The following is a 23,101-nucleotide window of genomic DNA, read 5'->3' as shown; positions in this document are numbered from 1 at the left end:
ACAGGCTCCTCATTCAGCTCAGCAGGGCACTAGAGCTCGGCCATCCCTCATTTCACAGTGAAGATGATCAGTTCTGGGTGAGCACTTTCAAAGGGCAGGGAGTTTTTGAAGGTGCTCGGCAGGATGATGGATGGATGGCCGCGCCTGTCACGCTGTGTCCTGCGGAAATGCGGCGGGGGCAGCGGCCGGAGGGGCACCGGGGGCTCCGGGGCGCTCAGCCCTGCCCCGGCCCCGGCTCTGCCCCGGCCCCGGGCTCTGCTCCGGCTCTGCCCCAGCCCTGGCTCTGCCCTGTCTCGGGGCTGTGCCCCATCTCCAGCTCTGCCCAGCCCCGGGCTCTGCCCCGGCTCTGCCCCGGCCCCGGGCTCTGCTCCCGTTCTGCCCCGGCTCTGCCCAGCCCCGGGCTCTGCTCCGGCTCTGCCCCAGCCCCGGCTCTGCCCTGTCTCGGGGCTGTGCCCCATCTCCAGCTCTGCCCCAGCCCCCGGCTCTGCCCCAGCCCCGGCTGGCACAGGGCATTTGTCAATAGCAGCCTCCGGAGCGTAGTCCCAGCGAGGCATTAAAGGTGTCCTGATGAGCTCTGATTTAAATTTAATTTGTTTTTGAATCCTTGGTTGCACACTAATGTGTGTGTTCCTACCACAAGCTGAGAGCATGGGAAGGTGTTTCTGCTTTTCTGAGATGCAGGCTGTAATATTCCTCAACAAGGCACCCTAGATTTTGGTGTATTCAAATCACTTGGAACTTTGAAAGATTTTTGTCATTTATCCTTTTGGTTGGGCCAAGTGTTCTTAAATTCACCTTACATTTTTACAATTTTTTTAAAAAGATTACATTTCTTTACATATAGCTCTTACTATTTTTCTGAATTTTCAATGTTAGAATTCCATATTTTCTTTTATCACATGCTTAAGATTATTCTGTGTGTTAGTATCCATCTCATTTTTTTCTGATTTGTAATTTGTTGCCGAGGAACAGCTGATGTCATCTGTTGTAAAAGTGCTATTGTAAAGTGAAAAAAACCTTCAAAGCAAATCAGAAGTTTGCTCTAGTTTAAAAAAACATGGTTTTTAATTTTCTTTTATTTCTTCTACATTTTGTTATTTACATTGTCTGCTTGTGATGTGAAAGTCTTCAAAAAATGGGAATGGCCTCCTCTTGCCTATTCTACCATTAAGGTCAAACACATCAAAGAAATACTTCAAATATAATAATCCAAATACAGGAGCCTTTCTGCTTTTGCACCTATATTTGGATTTTGGTAAAATAACTTTTCAAAAAAAACCCATAAAATACATAGAGATGTTAACTCTATTTAGTGATATCTCATTTACAGCTGGTATGGATAACAACAGCACAAAAAGTGTCTATTTCAAAATAAATACTGAAAGATTTTATAAAGGGCATTATTAGGAATTTACTCTGCCACCTTTCCAGAAGCATCCAATCATTTTGCTCAGATGGTGTTGCTGGTGCAGTGACTGCAGAGGGAGCCAACGATCTGATGGAAACAACAGTCCTGTTCCTGGTCAAGGAATGTCAGGACTTTGTGTTCCTGTTTATTTCATGAGAGGCCACATCAAATCTCAGCTAAAAGGAGAAAGGGGAGAGCTTATTTTGACAAGGAACTATATTATGGTATCTTAGGGCAAAGAAAAAAGACATGAGCAAGATCAGTGCAGTTATATAACATCTGAACCTTCCACAAATCCTAATTAAAGGCAATAGGTTCATGTCATCAGAAGGGGAGAATATCCCAGTGCCTGCATTAGTCCTGGGGTGAAGTTTAGCTCATATGAGTTGGTAGCAAACGCTGCCACCCTGCAAATCACTGCTGTGTGCAAGGGTTGGTTGCAAATGCAGTTGCAAGGGAGCAGCTGCAGGAAGCAGAGCAGCCACCTTGGAGCCTGCATTCCTCCTCCTGTGGGTGCCCCATGCCATCACCCCTTAGAGAGCTCCAGGGCCCTTCCCAGCTCATTCCTCTGCAGCAATTTTTCACTTGGATCACGGCCAGTATATCATCAACAGATCAGAGAAGCAGCAAACTGAAATGTGGCCACCCAAAAGTGTGGGCAAAGAAAGGGAATGGGGAGATCCTTCCAGCTTGGAATGGTGGCCCTCTGGGACTGCCAGAACCAGCTTGCAAGAAAACGTATGGAGGCAGAATTTCCTAGTCAAAGCATTATTAACAATCCCTGTTGTTTCACAGTTTATCTCCTTCGCAGCCTGGAACCAAAACATTTCCCATTTCTTTGCTGGGTGCTGTCCTGCCATTGCTTTGACTGCCCTGCTTCCTTGCAGCTTGTGTATCCAGAAACAAATGTTGGTCTCTGTGGACCTCCTGCTGTTTGTTTTAACAAATCTTTATTAAAGGTCTGAAAACAGTATGCTAAATAGTACTATTAAATCTAGCTCTGTAGCTGTGAAGGTGTGGCTTTGTTACAGATAGAAATGTGGTGTTTGTCCTACTCCCATTGATTCTGCTACAAACCTTTGCTTTAGGCTGTTGCAAGTGACATTGGGAGATAACTGGCTGTTTCTGAGCAAAGAATTGAGGGAATTTGAAGGGCTGGAGAAAAAGATAGCCTTACAGGCATCCAGCCTGTCCATCAGTCCGCTGCTCGTAGCAAACAAGCTTTGAAACAAACTTTCAGGAGCATTGGCATCGGTTTGTCTCACTATCTGTACAAGTCCAAATATCCTCTTTTTTTTTTCTGTTTTTTTTTTGTTTTTTTTTTTTTTTCCCTGAAGTTTAACTATTCCTTTGCTCTTTCTGCAGATCCTAGAAGAAAGTATCATGTAAGGCTGCTGGCATACAACAGTATGGAAGAAGGTTATCAGGCTGACCAAACAGTCAGCACTCCAGGATGTGTCTGTAAGTGTTGTAGATGCATGAACAATTTATTGAGGGTTGAGGTGTTTCAGGGTCCCAGAAGCTCTTTGTTTTTAACCTTTAAACAATCAATTAATTCTGTGTAAAACAGAGAACAAGAAAGATCATATCAGTGACAAATACTGCAGCTGAGACAGAGTCCTGTGTTCATGAAGCACAGTTGAAGAAAGAAGACAGCCCAAGCACATTTCCTTCCCTTGCTGAACTATCTGCATCATCTAACATGATGTATCTGTTTCTTATGAGAGATTTATCTCTTTCTCTTGTCTCTGCTGATAGTTTTGACTTCATTTTTGAGTAAACTAGTGGGATTGCAGAAATGATACTGGACATATATTGGGTGAGGAGGGATCTCTAACAGCTTTAACCAGATTCCTGGGTTTGAATACCATGGTTAGGAAGATTTGTATCTAAACTGTGGGCTCAGACCTCTTCCTGTGACCAGCATCTGTACCCAGTGCAGTTGTTCACTCCTGCTCCTGTTTTGTTTTCCAGCTGTCCGTGACCGCATGGTGCCGCCGCCGCCGCCCCCTCACCACCTGTATGCCAAAGCCAACACCTCCTCCTCCATCTTCCTGCACTGGGGCAAGCCTGCCTTCACCTCTGCCCAGCTCATCAACTACACCGTGCGCTGCAACCCCGTGGGGCTGCAGAACGCCTCCCTGGTCCTCTACCTGCAGACGTGAGTGCAGCCTGGACTCCTGCACTGCCAGCCCTACATCCTTCCCACTCACTTCCCACTCTTCCTGCTCTCTTTTCATTTTCTTTCACTAGCAACAATTTTTATTTCCCTCAGAGGACTCTGTGTTTTGCCCATTGGCTTCTAGTTAAGTTTCTTGGATTAAGATATACTCATAGAACAGCTTCATTCTCTGCTGGCCATCCTTATGTTGGCTCATTGGGCTAGCTCTTTGTTTAATGTCTTTTTAGCTGTCTGGGTTGAATTTAATTCTAGGCTCTTTTTCATCTATACCATACCTATTTTATAGGTAACTTGTCAGGACAAAGATGGGTATTAGTCCAGTGTCTGATTTTAAGAGAAAATGAGAATTTTTGAGGGGTTGAGGATTTCATTGTGGGAATGCCATGTTCCTGAGTGTGTGGCACCCTGCCAGGGGAAAACTGAGTAGGAATCCTTGCTCTGCAGAGGAGCAATGTGTGAGGCACAGAATGGCTGAACAGGGAAGGGAGCCTGCCTTGGGCTGCTGTTCAGCCTCTGCCCAGCTGGTGTGGGAGCAGAACACTGCTCTGTGCTGGGGGATGTGGGGCTGCTGAGGGAATCCATGTGTGTAGCTCTCTCAAAACTTCAGTTTACTCAAGCCTCTAAATAAGAAAAATGCTGTCTTAAAGGATAAATAGTTTCCATCCTCATATTCATGGTTTTCTCTTCCAAGAACACATCTGCTGCTGTATAACTCCCGGCTTAATGATAAGACACAGTATAATCACCATGTAAAGTTCTTAGTGTGCCATGTGGAGCATAGCAATGAGTGCTGCTTTTTGTGATTGGATGAGGCTATTGCAAGTACTGGTTACTGCCCCTGCAGTACAGAAGATGAAAATACTAAATGAGATTTAATAAAGCAATATCTGTAGAGTAAGACCATTTAAAATTGAGATTTAATCTTGATGGGGTATTATCATCCAGAATTAACCCTGGCATATATGAAGGATTTCCCTCTACCCCAGAATCAAAGTAAAATGAAATGTCTACAACTGACTTTATGATCAAATTGTAAACTGCAATATTATAATTAATAGAATCAATTCTGCAATTAATATATTACTAAATATTGCTACCAGGTGAATAAGGAGCATTCACACTCATCCCCTAAACATGAGGTGTGGAGGCCATAAGTGGAAGGGATGTTGCCTGTGTAGCCTCTGTGTGTGAACTGGGAAGCAGATCCACGTCCCTTGTCAGCTGTGATGCTGGTTGCAGTTTGTAACTCCAGCCTGAAGCACAGTGTCCTATGGACGAGGGTAGAAAGAGCTGAGTTTGGGATACCTGCTGGTCATCCAGCCAATAATACTCTTTGTGCATCAGCTGTTCAAACAACATTTATAAAAAGTTGAGCTCCCATCAATTGACAGCAGATACAGCATTCTCCTGAGAGCTCCAGGGTTGCTGCAATTGCCCTTCCAGGTAGGATGTGCCACGTGTCTGGACTTGGACTGGTTTCTCCTGTGTGGAACTGACAGTGGGAATCTATTCATGTGACTGAGACATCTGATTTGGGGATCTTCAAGTCAACTGCTGCTGTTTAATACATTTCATTCCTTCATCTGTCCAGGTCAGAGACTCACATGTTAGTTCAAGGTCTTGAGCCAAAAACCATGTATGAGTTTGCAGTTCGACTGCATGTGGACCAGCTCTCCAGTCCTTGGAGTCCTGTAGTCTATCACACTACCCTCCCTGAAGGTAAGGAGCCAGGAGAGGGCCCCTGTGGTCCTAAAATAACATTTTGTAAAACAAATGGCCTGCAAAAGTGCTTATTAATTTTAGGCTGTGTGTAGGAGAGGGAAATCCTTTCCTCTGAGACACAGATAGTGCTCTTCTTGGTGAGACATAGAAAAATGCTAGCAGGGCAATCCCTGCTTTGGAACTGTAAAATTATTTTTCAAAATCCATCCTAAACCAGCATTGATTTTTGTATAAAGTGTGATGCTTTCACTACTAGCAGCAACTAACTAGAACAACTTGAATAAAAACTTTAAAAATGTATATATTAAAGAGGTGTGGCTGATTCATTTATGAAATCTACTGCCTTAGCTGCTGGTTTGATTTACTGTCAGCCTGGTAGGGGAAAATCCACACATGCAGTTCCATGTTCTCACCAAAGCAGTGTTTGGGAGGTACTTGCTCACAGGATAATGAAGTGGGAGGTTGTCAGTAATTGTTTAGTTCTGGAGATGAGGGAAAAATACAAAGCTTGCTTTTACAGAATCTAAGCTATTGTGTGGCTCAGAGGTAACAGGAGAGTGTCTGTGAGGAGCTGTGTGTGGTGGTTTCAGTGTGGTGTCTGGGATGTAGCAGTAGCCATTAGGACTGCACATCAGTTCCTTTCTGAGCAATTTAATTGCATGTAAATTGGGTTAGCCTAATAGCATTGTGTTACTGTTCTCACAGCACCATCTGGCCCTCCAGTAGGAGTGAAGGTGACTTTGATAGAGGATAATACTGCTTTGGTTTCCTGGAAGCCACCTGATGGTCCTGAAACAGTTGTCACACGGTACACTATTCTCTATGCATCCAGGAAGGCCTGGATTGCTGGGGAATGGCAAATGTTGCACAGAGAAGGTAAAATAAAATCATCAACCTATGAACTGCATGAACATTGAAGCTATTTGTAAGATGCTTTGTTACTTTCAGCAACCTTGGACTCCACTACTGCTATGAATTATGAAATAAATTCATATAAACATTCACATAAAAGTTCCAAATAGTTTAGAATTATTGCCATGGAAAGATGCATTAAAAAACAAGTTCATATTCAGAAGGTGAGGGGAGAAGGGTCTCTCTGTGTTGCTTTGGAGCTCAGTGTGTGCATGTAAACCAAAATGTCTTGTAAATCCAATTACATCCATCTTAGTTTCGTTGTAACCAGGATTGTGATGGTTTCATTTTGTAAATGCACTCTTTCAAATCTGAAGTCTCTGAGATGTTTAACTGTGGCTGTGTGGGTTTATAGTTTCTGTCAATCACTGCCAATCCAGTTAGCTCAGTTTGCTTGATGAACTTTCTCCTACTCCCAGTAAATCACTCTGCAAATTCAATTTAACTCTCTGGCTCTATTCTACTGCTGAGCCCCAGCTAATCTCACAGTACCTTGGGTATGCTGACGTGAACTGCAGTCACATCTCTGTGATTAAATGTAGACATAGTATAAATTTTTGTAGGCACTTTTCTGAATAATACTGGGATTTGAAGAGCTGAATCAAGAACAGATTTCTACTGTAGCCAGAAAAAAAGTAAAAGGCTTTTATTGTTCTCTTGATAGTCAAAATAGACAGAGGTAGTTCAGAATAGATAATGTTCTAATAATGTCTTAAAGCAGAGAGGAAAGCTCAGTGTTACAGAGTAAAGTCATGTGCTTGGGTAGCCTATTTAAGAGGATTTCCCTGAAAGAGTTACTGTTTTGTTGTTCTGTTGTGTTACCTGGCTGGAAACTTAGCTGTCAGGAGAGAGTGAGGCTGTAAATTTTCTGTGGAGATAATTCTAAAACCTTAATGAGTATGCTCTCACAGAGGATAATTCATTCCACCATCATGGAGAGTGAGCTGTTCTAGTTCAGAGCTGTTGTTCTTTGTACTGCTCCTGAAGAGAGGGCAAAGGACCAACAGCCCCTCTGAAAGGTGGCAGTGCCACTTTGCTGCAGCACAGTGGAGTTTGTCAGGCTGGCCTCAAAGAGAATGGGCAGCTCTGAAGAGTAACAGGAAAAGGACTATTAAACTAAATTTGTGAGAAATAACTAGTCTGAAATATCAATCAGGTCTAACTACAGGGGAAGATTGAGCCCATGGGTTTTCACTATTAAAATTGTTCAGTGAAACAGTAATTTAAATAAAGTTGCCCAGCTAAATTGTTGGAAGAAACAGTGATATTGTTATATTAAAGGACAAATTTACTGTTATTTTTTACTCAATAAAAACCCCAGCAGATTTAAATTCACAGAGGGTTTATATTTGAAGACTAAATCTTGTCATTCTGTTGATGATACACTGTATTTGCTGCATGCAGCAAAGTGGCTGAATTGCTTTCAGATGCATTGTTCAGCCCAGTCATGCCTGTGAAACTGAACAGCATCTCTGATAGTATTTCACCAGAGATTTCGATGGCAGCATGGCAATAACAGTAAACATTTTCATGTGTTCCCATACTGAGAGTGTTGGAGGGAATGAGCAAATGGAGAGCTATAAATCTCAGTGTATTTCTGTGTCCATCAATGTTGGAGCCACAAATTTTGCATTTTGACAGATATATTGGGGTTTGAGGCATGGTGTGGAATTCAGGCATCTTGTCACACTAGGACAATCTGTTATGGTCTTAGTTAAAGTACAGATGAAAAAGTCTGTGAAAGGAAATTAGTATGTAGAGATAAAATTTGGCACATAACCTGATCAGTCCTGTGACAGTCCTTCCATAGGTAATTTGGGATAGAAGCAGGGTTTGGGTTTTTTAATGCATTTATTCTGATTAGATCAGTTAACCCTATGCAACAAAAATCTTTTGTCTGATGCTAAACTTGTTCTGCAGAAGATTTGTGAAATCTTGACTCCATTCCATTCTCACTCCTCCAGAGAAATCCCCTCAAATAAAAAAAAAATATTAAAAAAACCCACCAAACCAACCCTGCCACTTATGAAATTCCTAGCATGGGCTTTAGTTTATGCAGGAAATTTTGTCCCAATCCACCCCCTAATTTGACTGAGCTCGTGTTAGGCCTGGCAAAACAGAAAATATAACTGCATTTTGGTGCTGATTGATGATGTGAGTTATGTTCCAGCCACCTCCCCCTTCTTCCCTAGCTCTCTTCAAGTGGATCAGAAGTTACAGCCCTTGCACACTTGGTGTGCAGTAAATCAGTACCAAGTGCTCCCTTGCTTTAGCAATGCAGCAGATTGGAAAGGAGCTGGTGGCAAGGAGCCTGTGATATTGAAATGTGACCTCTCACCCTTGCTGGTGCTAAATATTACAGCTCCTTTGGTTACAGATACCTCACATTTTACTTCAAATGCTTTCAGCTAATGGTTTTTTTTATGGAAGAACTGAAACAGCTTTTGAAGTAGCTTCCTTTTTGCCAAATGTATAATCTTTTCTGTCAACAAAACAACCTTGCATTTTATAGGCTCCCATGATACTATAAATTTTGACTTCTCAAACTGATTTAAAAAGTTAAAATTTTGACTTCAGTCTGAGAAAGTAAATGGAATATGTGAAAGCAAAGAGATAGATTTAGTGCTGTAACTGCCACTGCAGGGAAATAAAAGCAGCATATTTCTGTGGTAGCAAGAAACACAGGCATTTTAGAAATGAATTGGAATTCTAAGCAGTAGTTGCAGTCCCTGGGCAGGCAAAGCTCTCATTGACTTTGATAGGAGTTTTGCCTGTCTAAGGACAATGCTAGTGAATCCTATTTATGTTTCTTAATCTTTTTTCCTGCCTTCAGGGACTTTAAGAAATGAATCTCTAGCATACGAAAAAGACATTTTCTGTAATATTCTTAGTAGCACAGCTTAGATGCACAGTAATCAAGGAAGCCTACACAGGTCTAAATAGGGTTTAATTTTATTTTAAAATCATGGTATAAGGTGCTCTTGCAGAGCTTCCTGTTCATTTAACTAGACCTAAAATTTGATAAACTGAACCTGGATTCTTTTGTTATGTCAATTTTCATTCACATTCATGGTACAGTAGGTGGAGGAGAGGCACATGTGCTCTGTATGAGAGAGGTTTAATGTTCTGGTTTCTCTCCCTGGGTCTGGTTAATGCTGGGTGCATCTCCTTGCAGATGGGATCACAATATAAAGGCTGTGCTAGATTTAGGGTTGGTGTGCTGTGTGCCACAGCCAGTACTTGAATCTTGGTTTTGAACTATACTGGCACTTCACAGTATCCTGTGTTCAAATAGAATGGAGAGAAAGGAAACCAGGGAGGAGAAGGCAAATCCAGTGTTCATTCTGTATCTTGTGTATGCAGGGTAGAACATATCAAAGTGATCACAATCCTCAAGCAAGATTTAGAGGTGCTATTGGGAAAAAAGTGTAGGTCCCAATGTCTAAATCTGAGTCTTTCCCTAAAATTTTGTCAAACTGGAACTGTTTATTGTATCTTTTCCCAGGAGCAATGACCATGGCTTTACTGGAAAACCTTGTAGAAGGAAACATTTACTTGGTTAAAATAGCAGCCTCCAATGAAGTGGGAGAGGGACCCTTCTCTAATGCAGTGGAATTTGCTGTCCTGCCAAAGGAGACACCAGAGTCTAACCAGAGACCCAAACGTTTGGATTCTGGAGATTCCACAGGTCAGGAGCAATGTTTTGATTGCTTTGTCACAAGTACTGGGGAGAAAAGATCCCTGTTTGTTTAGCTGGGACCTCTTTCTGGGTAAACTGTTCTATGTGAGGCAGTCCTAACAGTGTAGCATTTTCTTCTTCTAAATGAAGCAATTTTGGAATTTTTCTCTCAGTTCAACTCAGAACTGGTCTAATTCTCTTGCTCAGAAATGGAAAGTTTGCCTTTCAAGTGAGAATACATAACTGGTTTGAATATTACATCAGTAACTTTGCAGCCAGTCTTCTAAGGCATTTCCTTTAAGTCTTTTACCTGTACCGGTAGCTCTGGGTCTGTCCTCTTCCTCTCCTCCCAGGATTGCCCTGACCAGACACTCCTCTGGTCTACAAGTTTTATTTTCAAAAGTATAAAAATGTATGACAGAGAGGGCCTGGAAATCTCATTAGAAGGAAGCATTTGTCTCTGTGGTTGTAACTGTAACCATATTAATTTCCTGACAGGGAGCAGGGGTTAACTCTTCTTATTTACTGAGCCTGTGCTCCTTTTTGATACAGCTTATTCTGACTATTACCATCTGGACCAGAAATCAATGACTGGCATTGTTGTTGGGGTTTGCATAGCCTTGACCTGCATCCTTATCTGCATCCTGATCTTAATTTATCGCAGTAAAGCCAGGTATGTTCAAAGATTGAGCTCTTTTTCATTGCACTCACTCTTGGACATGCCTTCTCCTCCAAGAGTTCTCTGAAGTACTCTGTCTTTTCACCTGTTTCTACCAGTGTTGGAAGCAAAGCACTTTGTTGGCTCTTCCTACTCTGCCTGAGCCCCTTCTCCAAAGAAAAGGAGGAAGAGCCCACAGAGTGCTGGTGCTTTGACAGCTCAGTATGAGGCATGTTTGCAGCTGAACCCCCAGTTTGGGTCGGAGGAGCATGTGCTGTTTGTTCATCATCTGCTCCTCCTGCTGAGCCCTCCAGCCTGCCCATACCTGGCTGGCAAGGCTTTAACCCCCCTGGTGCTGCTGGACAAGAGGAACTCTTGTTCAACATAAAGGAGTTCCATGATGCAGATTTTAAAGCAGATCCATGATGCAGTTTCTTTGCAGTGGTGCAAGTCACCATATATGTCTGTCATTAGCTGCTAAAGGGTATAAACTGGCCAATGACTCTGCCCAAAAATTTGGGATCAGGGCAAATATAAGTCACTTGAAATAATAAATTAAAAAACTCACTGAAAGTGTTTTCCAGTAACAAGGGCTTTTCAGCTTACATGCAGGAAAAAATATGGATTGGGAGGCACCTCTGTGTAATATGGTAGAAAGGTCTTAATGTCATTAGTGGTTACTTCCTCCAAGTAATATTACTAATCATGACAATTCCTGTCTGCACACAAGCTTGTAGCCTACTGTGTATGATTAACTGGAAGCAGATGTTATTTTTATCACAAGCAATAACATTTAAATTCCATGTGAGTTAGGAGTATCGTATAACAAAACGTAAATGCCAAGAATATACCAGGATTACTTGATTAATAAGAGCTTTGAAGTTTATCCTTGATTTTTTTTGGTGTTGTATTCCTGTGGGTCAATTTTATTCCTCCTTAACATTGTGTAGGAAAGCATCTGCTCCTAAGGCTGTGCAGCAGAGCACTGACCAGCTGTCACATACCAGCATCTCATTACCCAGCCCTAATGAGCTGGAGAAGAATATTGAAGGAATTGCAGAGAATGAAGAATCCTTATTGCCAATGATAGTGGGAAACAGCTTCATTGATGCTAAGGTACTGTGAGTTTTGCTAATTCCCAGGTCAGAAATCTTTCTTTAGAATTCATTGTTATAATATCAGAGTCCTTATCAAAAGTAAAATATATATCCTATGAACCTCCAGGAGGCTGTTTTATTAAAGGGACAAGCACAAAGTTGGCAATCCAGGCTCAAATTTTCAAGACTTATCTGCAAGTTCAGCTGAAGATCTGGTTGAGTACACTTGTCTTCAGCTGTACTCTGCAGGTTGCAGAGTTTGGCCCTGGCACAGCATCAAAGGATAAAGACTCCACAGACTGCTCTGTGGCCTCTGCTGGTCCCAGGAGAAAAGTGAGAGTTCCTGTCCGCACCTGGCTCAGTCAGTGCCTGTGCACAGGAGTCAACTATGGCACTAAGCAGGTGTTCAGAAAAGTATTACTTTTCCCTATATTTACTGGTAAGACAATGTTGCAGTTTATAAACTCTTGCTCAGTCACATTATCAATTAGCCTGGATGGCAGAATGTACCCATGGATGTGCAGAACCTTCAGTCCAGGAGTGCAGTGTGACACCACCAGGGTGGCCTTCCTTCCACATGCACATGTACTGTGCTCTGTTCTGTTCACACTGCAAACTGGGGTGCAGCTGCTCCCTGAGGAGGTGTGTGAGAGCTGAGACATGGAAATGGAGCCAGCAGAGGCACAGACACTGCCTAGGAATGGCCTCATTCTAAGAACTAGAGCCAGAGCAGGATCTGGAATCTTTTGCTGTGTGCCTACAGTCCTGCAGCTTTGGGTCTGGACAGAAAGCTTGCCTGATTTAGTGGATCTCTTCTTGACTTGTCTTGAGCAGAGGTGTACCAGACCACAAAAATGTGACTCACTACTGAGGCTTCATTTGTCTTCATTTTCAGTATGGAACCAGTTGGTAGGAATAGAAAAATATTTTCAAGGCTTAGAAATTTATTTTATAAAATAAATGTCTGCATTTTCCTCTGTTGTAGGGAGGATCTGATCTGATTATTAACAGCTATGGGCCTGTCCCAAAGACTAATGGCAAGAAAAGGTGGTTGTTCTTCCAAGATGCTAAGAAGGCAAAGACTGAAGAGGTAATTGCTCTAATGGGCAGAGATGCACAATCTTTACTGTAATACCCTCGTTGCAAAGGAAGATACATAGTTTTCTGGTTATGGAAAAACATATTTAGTGGTCTTAGTATTAAATGGACAGTTTCAGTTGGGTAAGGTTGATGATGTTTTATCTCACCATAGTACAGTCTTACAGAAATTCCATTTTCTGACAGACATTGTTGTCAGGACACTGTGACTCTTTACAGTAGGCAGACACTGTAACTCTACAGTGTCTCTACAGTGTTAACTGATGGCTTACTTGCCTCTGCCTTTGCATCTGTGAGCAGAAAGATTTCTGTGTACTTTGCATTGCATGAACTACTTCTGCAGAGACTCTGTATAAATATAAACACAAATTAAATATGTATTTACAAAACAAAAATAATATTAAAATAGAAAGAATCCTTTCCTACTCTGGCAGCTAATTTTTTTTTTTGGCTGAAGAGAAACAAAGAAGGGAAAGTACTGAGAAAACTGAGAACCTGAATAGAACTGTCTGGCTTCTGATATTGTTGGTCTGGACATATTTGTTATTTGGCTGAGAAAAAAGAGCAGTTTAAAACTGAAGTGTTAAACCAAATCTGGAACCTTACTATGCAAGTTCATACCTATGGAGCATATAACCATTCTTCATTGCATTTTAACTTGTATTGGCCTCCTGTGTGTTTAAGAATTAGGAAGTCTTGATATCCATGTTGTAAAATCATATTGAAAAATATTTCTACAAACAGCTGTTTATTTCTGATGCCTCTCTATGAAAAATATTTGTTATTGCCTAAGGAGTAATGCTTAAAGAATATGCATGGGCGGATGGGAGGGAGCTCTACCAAGTGTGTTTTTAAAATACTCTTCACATCTCTCCAGTGAAATAATTTTTTATTAGCCATGCTTATCTAGAAGGATTATTTCAACTACTGTGGAAGAGAAAAGTATGAGCAAGACTTGAGACTGATTATTTTTAAACTGCTCTAGGAAAGCCCTGAGAGAAGCATTCTGGTGGAATAGGAGCCAGGAAATGCAGTAAAAAACTCCCAGTTATGGCTGAGTTTTTCTGAGGCTGTGTTCTCTGTGCTCTTGTGCAGCCGCAGCGGAGGTTCGTGTGTCTGTACCAGCCGGGCCCCGCCGTGCTGCTGGGCCGGGCCGGCTCCCCCGGCTCCCCGGGCCCTCAGCCGAGCTTCCCGGGGCCCTTCGGCGCGGCGGCCGACACGGAGCACTCGGCCAACAGCGAGGGCAGCCACGAGACCGGCGACTCCGGCAGGTTTTCTCACGAATCCAACGATGAGATTCACCTGTCCCCCGTGGGCGGTGGCATCCTCCCGGGCAGCAGCCCTCTGGCCAGCCGGGACTCGGCCGCGGGCAGCCCTCAGGGCGGCAGAACCCCCCGGCCTGGGCACGGCCTCCCCGCCGGGCCCGACTGAGCCCCGCGGCCGCAGCTGGGTCTGTTCGAAGGACAATGAACAGCGAGCCAAAGGTGCGCTGTGGAAAGCCTGGCTGACCTAGCAGGTGATCCATGGCTCTGTTGAATGTTGGGTTTGGGGTTTTTTTCTATGTTTTGGTTTGTTTTTTTAAAGCTCACTCATTTTGAATGTTCGGCGGTCAAAAAATGTGAAAGGAGTGAAGATTTCTGCCGAAGGTTAAAAATGTGTCACTGGAGCAAAGGGAAGGCTGTTGGCCCTTTTGCTGACTATCTACCTCAGTTTGCTGAGAGGTGAACTCTGTATGACGAGTGCTTTACCTCATTTGTGTTCTAGTTGGTCTCAGCTATGGAACTGATGATACTTCCTAGTAGTGTTGTTTTATTTTGGGGGTTTTTGTTTTTATTTCCCTGCCCCAAGTGGTGTGGAGAGAGAGAGAGAGAGAGAGAGAGAGTGTGTGTGTGTGTACTCAGTTATCAGGGAGTTGTATAGGTTGGTGGACAAGATTGTTTAGCTGAAGCTCTGTCTTTAAAAAGAAGGAAACCTCAGAGTATAAAATGTTATGATTTCATGTGGTTGACACAGAGTATGTTAAAAACTGGGAGAACTGGGACTTCCACATATACAGCCACATGAAATCTTTTGTACCTCTTGATTTCTTAGACCCTCAGTAAGCCTAGGACAGTGCCTTTCCTCAGAACCCTGTGCCAGCAGCTGCTGACAGCATATATGCTGTATCCCTGGGGCTCTGGGACATGCTGGATTCCCCAGGGTGACAGATATTGCCCCTGTATTCACAGTTAAGGCTAAAAATCATAGCAAAATGAAGAAGTACTCAGGATTTTCAAACAGCTTGGCTTTGCCTGAGAGTTATGGAATAGGTAACAACACTGAGTATTCCAGTATCACAGTACTTCTTAGCAGTAGTGCCTTGCATTATATATTATGAAATTACTGATTTGCCTTATTCCTTTTTAGCATTCATAAAGTTCCTTTGGAGTACAGAAAGATGCCTTAAATGCTTCTTAGATATTTTAAATAAGCTGTAACATGAGTTTATAGTTCATTTTTACCCATCTTTGAGTGTTGATAAGCAGTGCTAGCATTGTAGTACGTCTCAGAACTGTTAGGATGCAAACCTGCTCCTTGCCTTCACCTAGTGTGCTATTAGCCAGGAATTTTAGCTCAGGGAGTGACTTTATCTATATGCCAATCTAAAACTCTGATTAGGCTACCATGAGAAATAAAAAAGCCAGAGCTTTAGTTGAAGAGTCTGTTGAAAGAGGTGAGTACTGCTACTGCCTCGAACCCATGCAATTCCTGTTTTATACTACCTCCTTTAAAAATGATTCTAGTGTTTTTTTGGATTTTGTTGTTGTTGTTTTTTCCTGTACTCAGGGAACAGTTTGTTACTTTTAAGCTGCCTCACGGAAACGTGGAGCAAACTGACAGGGTATCATTTTGTGTTTTAATGGGAGAGAGCAAGAGACAGGGAGGAGGCTGGAGTCATCCAATGTTATAAACTTACCTGTATCTACATCCAGTCCTCTTCTCACTCGTCCTCTTTCCCTATTCTACTTTAAAAAAAAAGTAAGAAAGGAAAAGAAAAAAAAAAATTAGGCATATGTTTTTACTTTAAAAAATTGTTTAAAATATAATGTTGTGAGAAATCAACCATAGGGACTCCTGGCTCTATTTAAGTCTGTCAGAACTCCCACTGACGGTACTGGGGCTGAGATGTCACCTCCAGGTGTGCCAGGCTGGCTCCTGTGTTGCTCCTCAGTATCAGTAGGTGGTCAGAAGTTGTGGGTAAGCCCTACTCTCATGGTTGGATTGTGCTGAGGGATTGGGCTCTGGTTCCTGGAGTTCTTTCCCCTGGAGCTGTTGCCAGTCCTGCAGCACACAGTACACACTCACCAATGAAGAATGATCTTGTACCAAAGACTTTTCTGTGGAGGAGAAGGAAGCCACATATTATCCAAAAGGAATTGAATAGTTAAAAAGCTATAGGTTTGAAGAGCTGAATACATTTTATTGTATAAGTAGTTACTAACAAAACCCAATAGGACTTCTTGATTGTAGTAGCCGATTGCATAGGTGAGTTGTATTCAAAAATTTTAACTACCTTGTTACAAGAGCCTTTAAAGAAAATTAAAATGCCAGCAGATATCTCCAAAGAATTCCAAGTGTAATTTTTTTCTCCAGCTTGTAGTTGATGAACAGTACAGTATTAAGAAAAATATTTTTAAACAGTTTTTTTACTACTTGCTGAAGAAAAAGAAAACTTTTCACCAAAGATTTATTTTCGGTCTTGTCAGGAAGAACGTGTAGTGTACAGCAGAGTACTGTTTTTAGTTAGGTAGAGTGTGAATTAATCAAAACTAGAGTAAGAATGTGTAACTGTAGCATGAAGTTTCACACTTCATCTTTCAGAGTAGCCTCTTGTGTTAGTTGCCTTCAGAAAGAGCTGATATGCAGATGGTAACTGCTTCTCCAAAGACTTGTTTGCTGTAAGTACTGGCAGTGGGGTATAATTTAATGATCCTAGTTACAGGTAAATACTATAAATCCAAACTCTTCCTTCCAAAGACTCATTCTGTAGTTTAGCCTATGGATAATCTGAGAGAAACAGGCTTCAAATAAAATCTGCCAATCTGATACAGATGCTTGAAGTTCAATAGCCAAAGAGTTGAAAATACTCAGTGTATTAGAGAGCAGCACGTCCAGAGCTGGATTCATCACTTAATGCTTTATCAAGGTACTTCTTATCAGCAAATAAAGAAAACCAAAGATATTTAAGGTTACCTCAGCATATAGGAAAGCTTAGTTAGACATTAATTATTCTGTCTTTTTCTTTATTTTTATGTTAACCAAATATAAAACATTTCTCCAGAACCCAGTCTACATTCATGTGCTTCCCTTTGGCACAGTCATGATTTCTACAGAACAAAAATCCTCTCCTCAAAATTCATGGCCTAGTACTAATGTATCACAAGATTTTGTGAGAGAAAATTTGTCTTATGATTGAAAACACCAATAAGGTAAAGTAAGGAATATCCAGAAAAACTGTAGAAATTCATAATGTCTCTATTGAATTTAATAGCAGAATTATAATTGTAACTGCAGAATTAAAAAGTTTGAATGCTTCATAGCCTTGAAGGCAATGCATGTAATTATAAATATGATCTTACAGATGATAATTTTTTTCAAAGTCTATACTCATGGCTGTCTAAGGGAATGAGTTTTTTCCTTTGTTCATTCCATTTGCCTAGAAAGAGCTGGCAGAACACAGCAGGCAGACTGGTTTCAGGTTTTCCAGGCTTTTCTTCTAGGTTATGTCTGTAGAAACTGGGTCCTGGAGAAAAAAAATTATAATTTCTTAATTATGAATTTTGCTAAATATGTTCTGGAAGATGAACATAAATGTGGAATTTAGTGTTACACTATGTGAATTGATTTTGTTTTAAAGTGTTGTAAGAACTAAGGGGCCATGGCAGGTGCAATGAGTCTATGTGCAACCCTTGTGTTTAAAAAAAAAGGCAAAAATGTTACTGTTGATGTGACTTGAAAAGCATCAAAACTTACAGAGAGAACCTCAAAACTGACTTACCATGTTGACAGTGTTTGTCAGAGAGGATCTGCCCTTCAGTGCCTGGAGTCAAAACTAAATGCTCAGTCTGCCCACAGCTACTCTTGTGTAACTGATGATATTTTTAACAGAAAATAGGATCAAAAGATTGCTTTGCCTGATTTTCATTATTCTTATAGTTCATTCCTTCTCTGGGTTTAATCCCAAAATTCTATATGAGCTTCGTCTTGTTTGTCTTATTCAAATCAGGGTCCTCATCCTGTTTCTTTTTAAGCCAACGGGAGAATGAATTTGTATTTCAGTTTGCATAGTCTGGATAAACAAAATAAGCTTCTGTTTGTTTTTTAAATTTTCACAGTACTATTATTTTAAAAGGACAGAAGTGTTAGAACTCTCCATGAATCTGGTATTAGCCTGTAGTAAACACTGAATATTTCCAGTCAGTTTACCTCTTTTTCATTGCAAATCAAGTCAACTTGAATGACTTCTCATTGGCTGCAGCCTGGGTGTACACAAGCAGAGTTACTGCTGGCCCTCAGTAAAATGTTACTCTGAGCAAACTCTGAGCTTTTGTTCATTTTATGAATTTTTGCTCATTTAGTGAAGTTCATACAGGGAAAATTCCATCTCCTAACAAGGGGAACATTGGTAGGTTTTGCAGGGCAGTCCATGTTTAGCCCAAAATCCCATTCATGGCAACCAGAGAGAGCTGCCCAGGTGTAATGCTGGTGGTATTTCACAGAAATCAATTAACTGACATTATTCCCATAAAATTGAAAGCAGAATTACACTTAGTAATTGGCTAAAGTGGTAGTTCTTAGCTTGGGCAATTGTCTCACCTTGCCAGTTGCTGCAGCTCTGCTAATGGCAGGCAGCCTTAGAGCAGAGGGATTCCTGTCTGCAGGAAATACTGAGCACCTTCCTACAATAACTCTGTGTAGCATTTTGGAACATGTGTTTCAGAAACCACAGTTCTTGTACCAGTCCAGATCGCTTTCTGTTAAGAGAGAAAAGAACACAAATTCAGCTTGGCTCAAATGTAAGTTCATTTCTTTGAAATTCCTCTAGAGTTATGCTGAGCCCACTCCAGACTGACTCGAAAGGGGTATAAAAACATGCTTAATGCTTTGCTGTGTTGGGCCCTCTGGTTCCATAGGGCTCCTTCAATAAAAGAAGTTTTCAGCTTTTGATGGTTGCATATACTCACATTGCATCTGCCTGGTGTGTTTTCAGTGAAGACTAACTGTATATGAAAAACTGGTTTATACAAATGTTGCTTTTTGATTTTTTTTTTTTTAAGTTGTGAATGACTTGCCAGTGTAGGAGCCAGGTGTGTATCTGACATTGTGGTGGTCTGGATCCTTTCACTCTGTGTGCCATTTTCTTCCAAGGGCAGCAATGGCTGACTGGCTAATGGAGGATGGAGCTGAATTGTATTAATTTTATATTTGTCTCAGGGGATCAGCTCCATGAATTCCATTGCGTGAGGGAAGCTAATGTTTGCCCTGATTTGAATGTAACTTTTTAATGTCTTTTAAAAACTATTTTGTTTAATAATGTGGATTTGTTTTTCTTTTTCTAGCATTCTAGTAAATGTTACCTAGTGTGTTGGTTCATTTTTCCCCTCCAGGGTTGTTTATATACTACCCCAAGGTCATGCCAAAAAATAATAGAAGTTTAAATGCCAAATGTTTATGAAACTGCTGTCTAAATACTGATTGATTGCACAGTTGAAATAAAAGTTTTCCTTAGTAAAGGTGTTACTTGATATTTTATTTTCAGTGTCTCTGAGGAGTGGCTCAAAACAAGGAAGATAAAAACTGCAGCACCTCATTTCAGGCTGAGCAGATAGGGTATTGTTGGTATAAAGTTCAGACATTAAACTGAACTTATAATTGAATTTCATAGAACTTGCCCAACCATGTATTCATGTATCACTTATGTACCTGGAATTGTTTCCCACCTAAATCTCTGTCCCACTGCTGAACACCCATGGAAAAATCTCTGTTCTGCTTTATTTTGATGGGGTGTGAAACAGGTGGTTCTCAGTGCAATTGTTCTCCAGCTGCTGCCAAAGCTGCACTGCTGGGTTTCCCCAGCACATTTACACCTGTGGAACCCCATGTCCAGTGTATGACAAGACTGAAAATGCAGCTGCTGTTGGTCAGGAGGCAAAGTGCTGCTCTGACAAAGGACTGCATGCCAGATGGAAGTCAGTCAAGTTGAGTTAGTGAGGAAGTTGTGTTCTGGAGGGATTCAGTGCTTTCTGTTCTGCCAGCCTGGTCACTGATTGGCACCTGAGAGCAACGAGAACTTGGGCAGTTCAGAGCTGGGTTTAGAGTAGTGGTGCCCATGCAAACCACTGGAAATGAAACCACAGAAATTACTGCTGTCATTTACAGGGTCTCTAGGGAGACTAAAATCAAAACATCAGTAGAAGTGGAATCTTGCTGTACTTGGTAGGTTCGACTTCAGTTTTTGTCTATGTTGTTCCCTAAAAGATGTGAATTCTTTGCTGGCACTGGATACTTAATGGAGGAGGGAAGATATCCACAGGTATTTTGAAGCTTTGAAATCACAGTATTGGGAACTGAAGATTTGAAATAAATGTCTGCTAACTTTTTTCCATGTCCAGGAAATACATTTTGAATACATTTACTTGTTATTCTGACCCATAAGAGCATGGGCCCTGTCACTGCTGGGTGCCCCCAAGAGAGAGCACACTGAACACCCCTGGCAGTCAGAGCTTCTCTGCTTTGTCAGTGTCTCCTGCTGCTCACTTGGGATGCCTGAATTCTGCAGCAGAACCATGAAGTCTCTTTCCTTTTGAATTCTCAGAAGACAAAGGAAATCCCAAAAGCCTCATCATGCTTCTTTATAAATCACAGCTGTTCCCACCTGCAGAGTCTGCTTATAGACCACTTCTTCCTAGCTTATATGACATTTATCCCTGGGAGTTTTAGAGCACCAGCTGTGGAGATTATTTTTAAAACCAAGTATAATCCAAAAGTCTTTACTCCTTATGTTCAAATATAGTAGTACTGAAATATAGTTATTGAGAGATAATTGAGAAAATCAGACCAATGCTGAAAATATGATCAAGTATTTTAAGAGAGTATTTGTAAAAAATGAATAAATCCTAAATAGAGTAAATAAATTACATTTTTAAAGATAACAATTTCAAATAACTAGGGAACAGTCAGTCTTGGACTGTGCAGTGATACCAATGCTCTACCAGTGCAATCCACCTGAGATGTTGCTCTTTCTCTAGGTAAGAACAGGAACCAACTGCAGTTTCCACTTATGTTCCAGGTTCATTTTACAGTCCAGAATCCTTGTTCTCATTAGCAATAACTAAACAGTAGATCTCCATCTTCCAAGGAGTTACTGTTGCAAAGAAAAGCTTAGAAGCAGCCCCGGTTTGGGGTGTGATGCTGTGCTGCCTGCCTGCAGTCTGCCACCAACCTGAATGTCTGAGCTACAGACAGGTGAGTGCTGTGGGCCACCTGCACTGAATGGCCACATTCCTTCAGGTGACAGCATTGCCACTGCTTCGTTTAGTTTATCAGGGACAGCAAGCTACAGTCTGAGCTTGTCTGGTTTTTGGATAAAGGGATCAATTGCTTGGGGTATGAAGGCCTGGGCTAAGAATCTCCTTTGCACCTGAAGCCAGACTTCACATCTTGTTATATATGAAAAATACCTCTGCTTTCCTTTCATTTATTCAAGTTACTTCTCTGAATTTATACAAGTAAATCCAGTTGGGTTTTTTGTTTGGGGATGCATAAACATTTGTTACCTGTAGGATTAAACTGTGCCTTATCTTATTTCTGATACATGTTGGCACTGTGCATCCCTTCTTCCTTCCTCTGCAGTCATGGCTCAGCATTGCTTGCTGGGCAGTAAAGCATATCCTCTGTCAGTAAGAGAGAAGCTGCAGGTGCTGATGTTGCTGCTGTCCATGTTAGGGTCCTACACTTTCTATAACTGATGTATTGAGGCTTCACCTTTTCCTCCCCACACAGCAAACAAGATGGGATTTGAGCCCCTCTCTCTTCACATACTTGCATGTTAGACCCCCAGGTAAACACATGCATATTTGACAAGGAGAGATCAAGTTGTTTCTGGCTGAAAGAGGAGTGTAAGCTTTATTTAAATCCCATAATTTAAATCCCATTCTTACAGGAAAGCACCTTTAAGACCTACAGAAAATAGAAATAATTCAGGATCTAGCTGTGCTCAGTGACAGAGATGTTGTTCCTGGATATCCCTGGTCCATAGGATCCCCCTGGCTGCCAACAGAGGCCTGGGCTCTGACCTCTGAGAGACTCCTGCCCACCCTGGTGGCTCTGGGGCCCCTGCAAGAAGCAGCTGAGATGGTTTTCTGGCACTGCTGCCAAGTGGCCCAAGTTCCTCAGGGTTTCTCTGGAGAGATGATTCCAGCATCACTGGAAGCTGACCAAAATTCCAGGTGGGTTCAGGGGGTGCTGGATACTGTAATTATCCATGGTTTTGAAGGGTGAAAGTAAATTTTTATGGGCAATGGAAGATAATGTTTCCTATTATACTCTGTGGGACATTTTAAATCACTGCCTAAAACACTGGATCCTACTTTAGCTGGAAATAAAATGGGGACTCCCCAGAGCTCCTGTTAATAGAATGGTTTTGAATTTCCTTTTATCTGCATAGCAATACACGGGGAAAAAAAGATTTTCATGAGTAAAGCTGCAGATTTCTGGCTGGGCTGCCAGGCTATTGCACCACATGAAAGCAGGAAAAGTGCTGCATACACTGCAGCTCACTACAGCCTCTTAACAATTTGCAGTTTGGTGTGCTGGTCTAGGAGATTAACCCCCCTGGTTTGCTGAAAACTATCACCAGGAGGTGGGTGACAGACAGTCTGTGCTGCCTCCTCACTTTTTGCAGTTTACAGACACAATAGCATAAAACAATCCCACTGAACTACTTGCTCATAGCCTTCCTTGTGATAGGTTATACAACTGAAGTTGGAAATAAGATAGTTTACAGCACAGACTGTAAAATAATAACAATAAAAAATTCCATTAAAATTATTCATGTTAGCAACCATCCTGCTTTGGAATAGGTCCTGAATATTTAAAAGTCAGTAACAGCTTGCTTGGGCTCTACCAAATAAAACAATCTGGCTTTGCTTTACACAAAACCCACAGTCAAGGCAGAATGAATCCCTTGAGACTGAGATTTCCCGGCTTCAAAGGATAAGTAAACCCCAGGCTTGAGTTTCTAAGTATTTCAATTAAAATTCTTCTGATAAATCAAAAGCAAGACAACCCCTAGTTCATAATAGGA

At 41.6% G+C, this 23,101-nt stretch overlaps 1 protein-coding gene across 1 annotated transcript in view; it reads left to right on the top strand.

Moving 5' to 3' along the window:
* The window catches only part of PRTG (protogenin), a 73,667-nt gene extending 59,480 nt beyond the window's left edge, over nt 1–14,187 (top strand). Inside the window, exons 12-20 of the mRNA XM_054273016.1 lie at nt 2,774–2,869; nt 3,383–3,569; nt 5,182–5,309; nt 6,018–6,188; nt 9,730–9,912; nt 10,456–10,576; nt 11,512–11,677; nt 12,644–12,748; nt 13,852–14,187. Of these exons, the coding sequence (XP_054128991.1) occupies nt 2,774–2,869; nt 3,383–3,569; nt 5,182–5,309; nt 6,018–6,188; nt 9,730–9,912; nt 10,456–10,576; nt 11,512–11,677; nt 12,644–12,748; nt 13,852–14,187 (1,493 nt within the window). The remainder of the gene's footprint in view (nt 1–2,773; nt 2,870–3,382; nt 3,570–5,181; nt 5,310–6,017; nt 6,189–9,729; nt 9,913–10,455; nt 10,577–11,511; nt 11,678–12,643; nt 12,749–13,851) is intronic.
* Nucleotides 14,188–23,101: the final 8,914 nt, after the last annotated feature.

The sequence above is a fragment of the Melozone crissalis genome, unplaced genomic scaffold (genome assembly GCF_028551555.1).
Source record: "Melozone crissalis strain CALT ecotype California unplaced genomic scaffold, PUWL_Pcris_2 ptg000014l_1, whole genome shotgun sequence".
Classification (NCBI taxonomy): Eukaryota; Metazoa; Chordata; class Aves; order Passeriformes; family Passerellidae; genus Melozone; species Melozone crissalis.
Note: the sequence above shows the minus strand (reverse complement) of the source record. Positions and strands in the feature narration are given on the sequence as shown.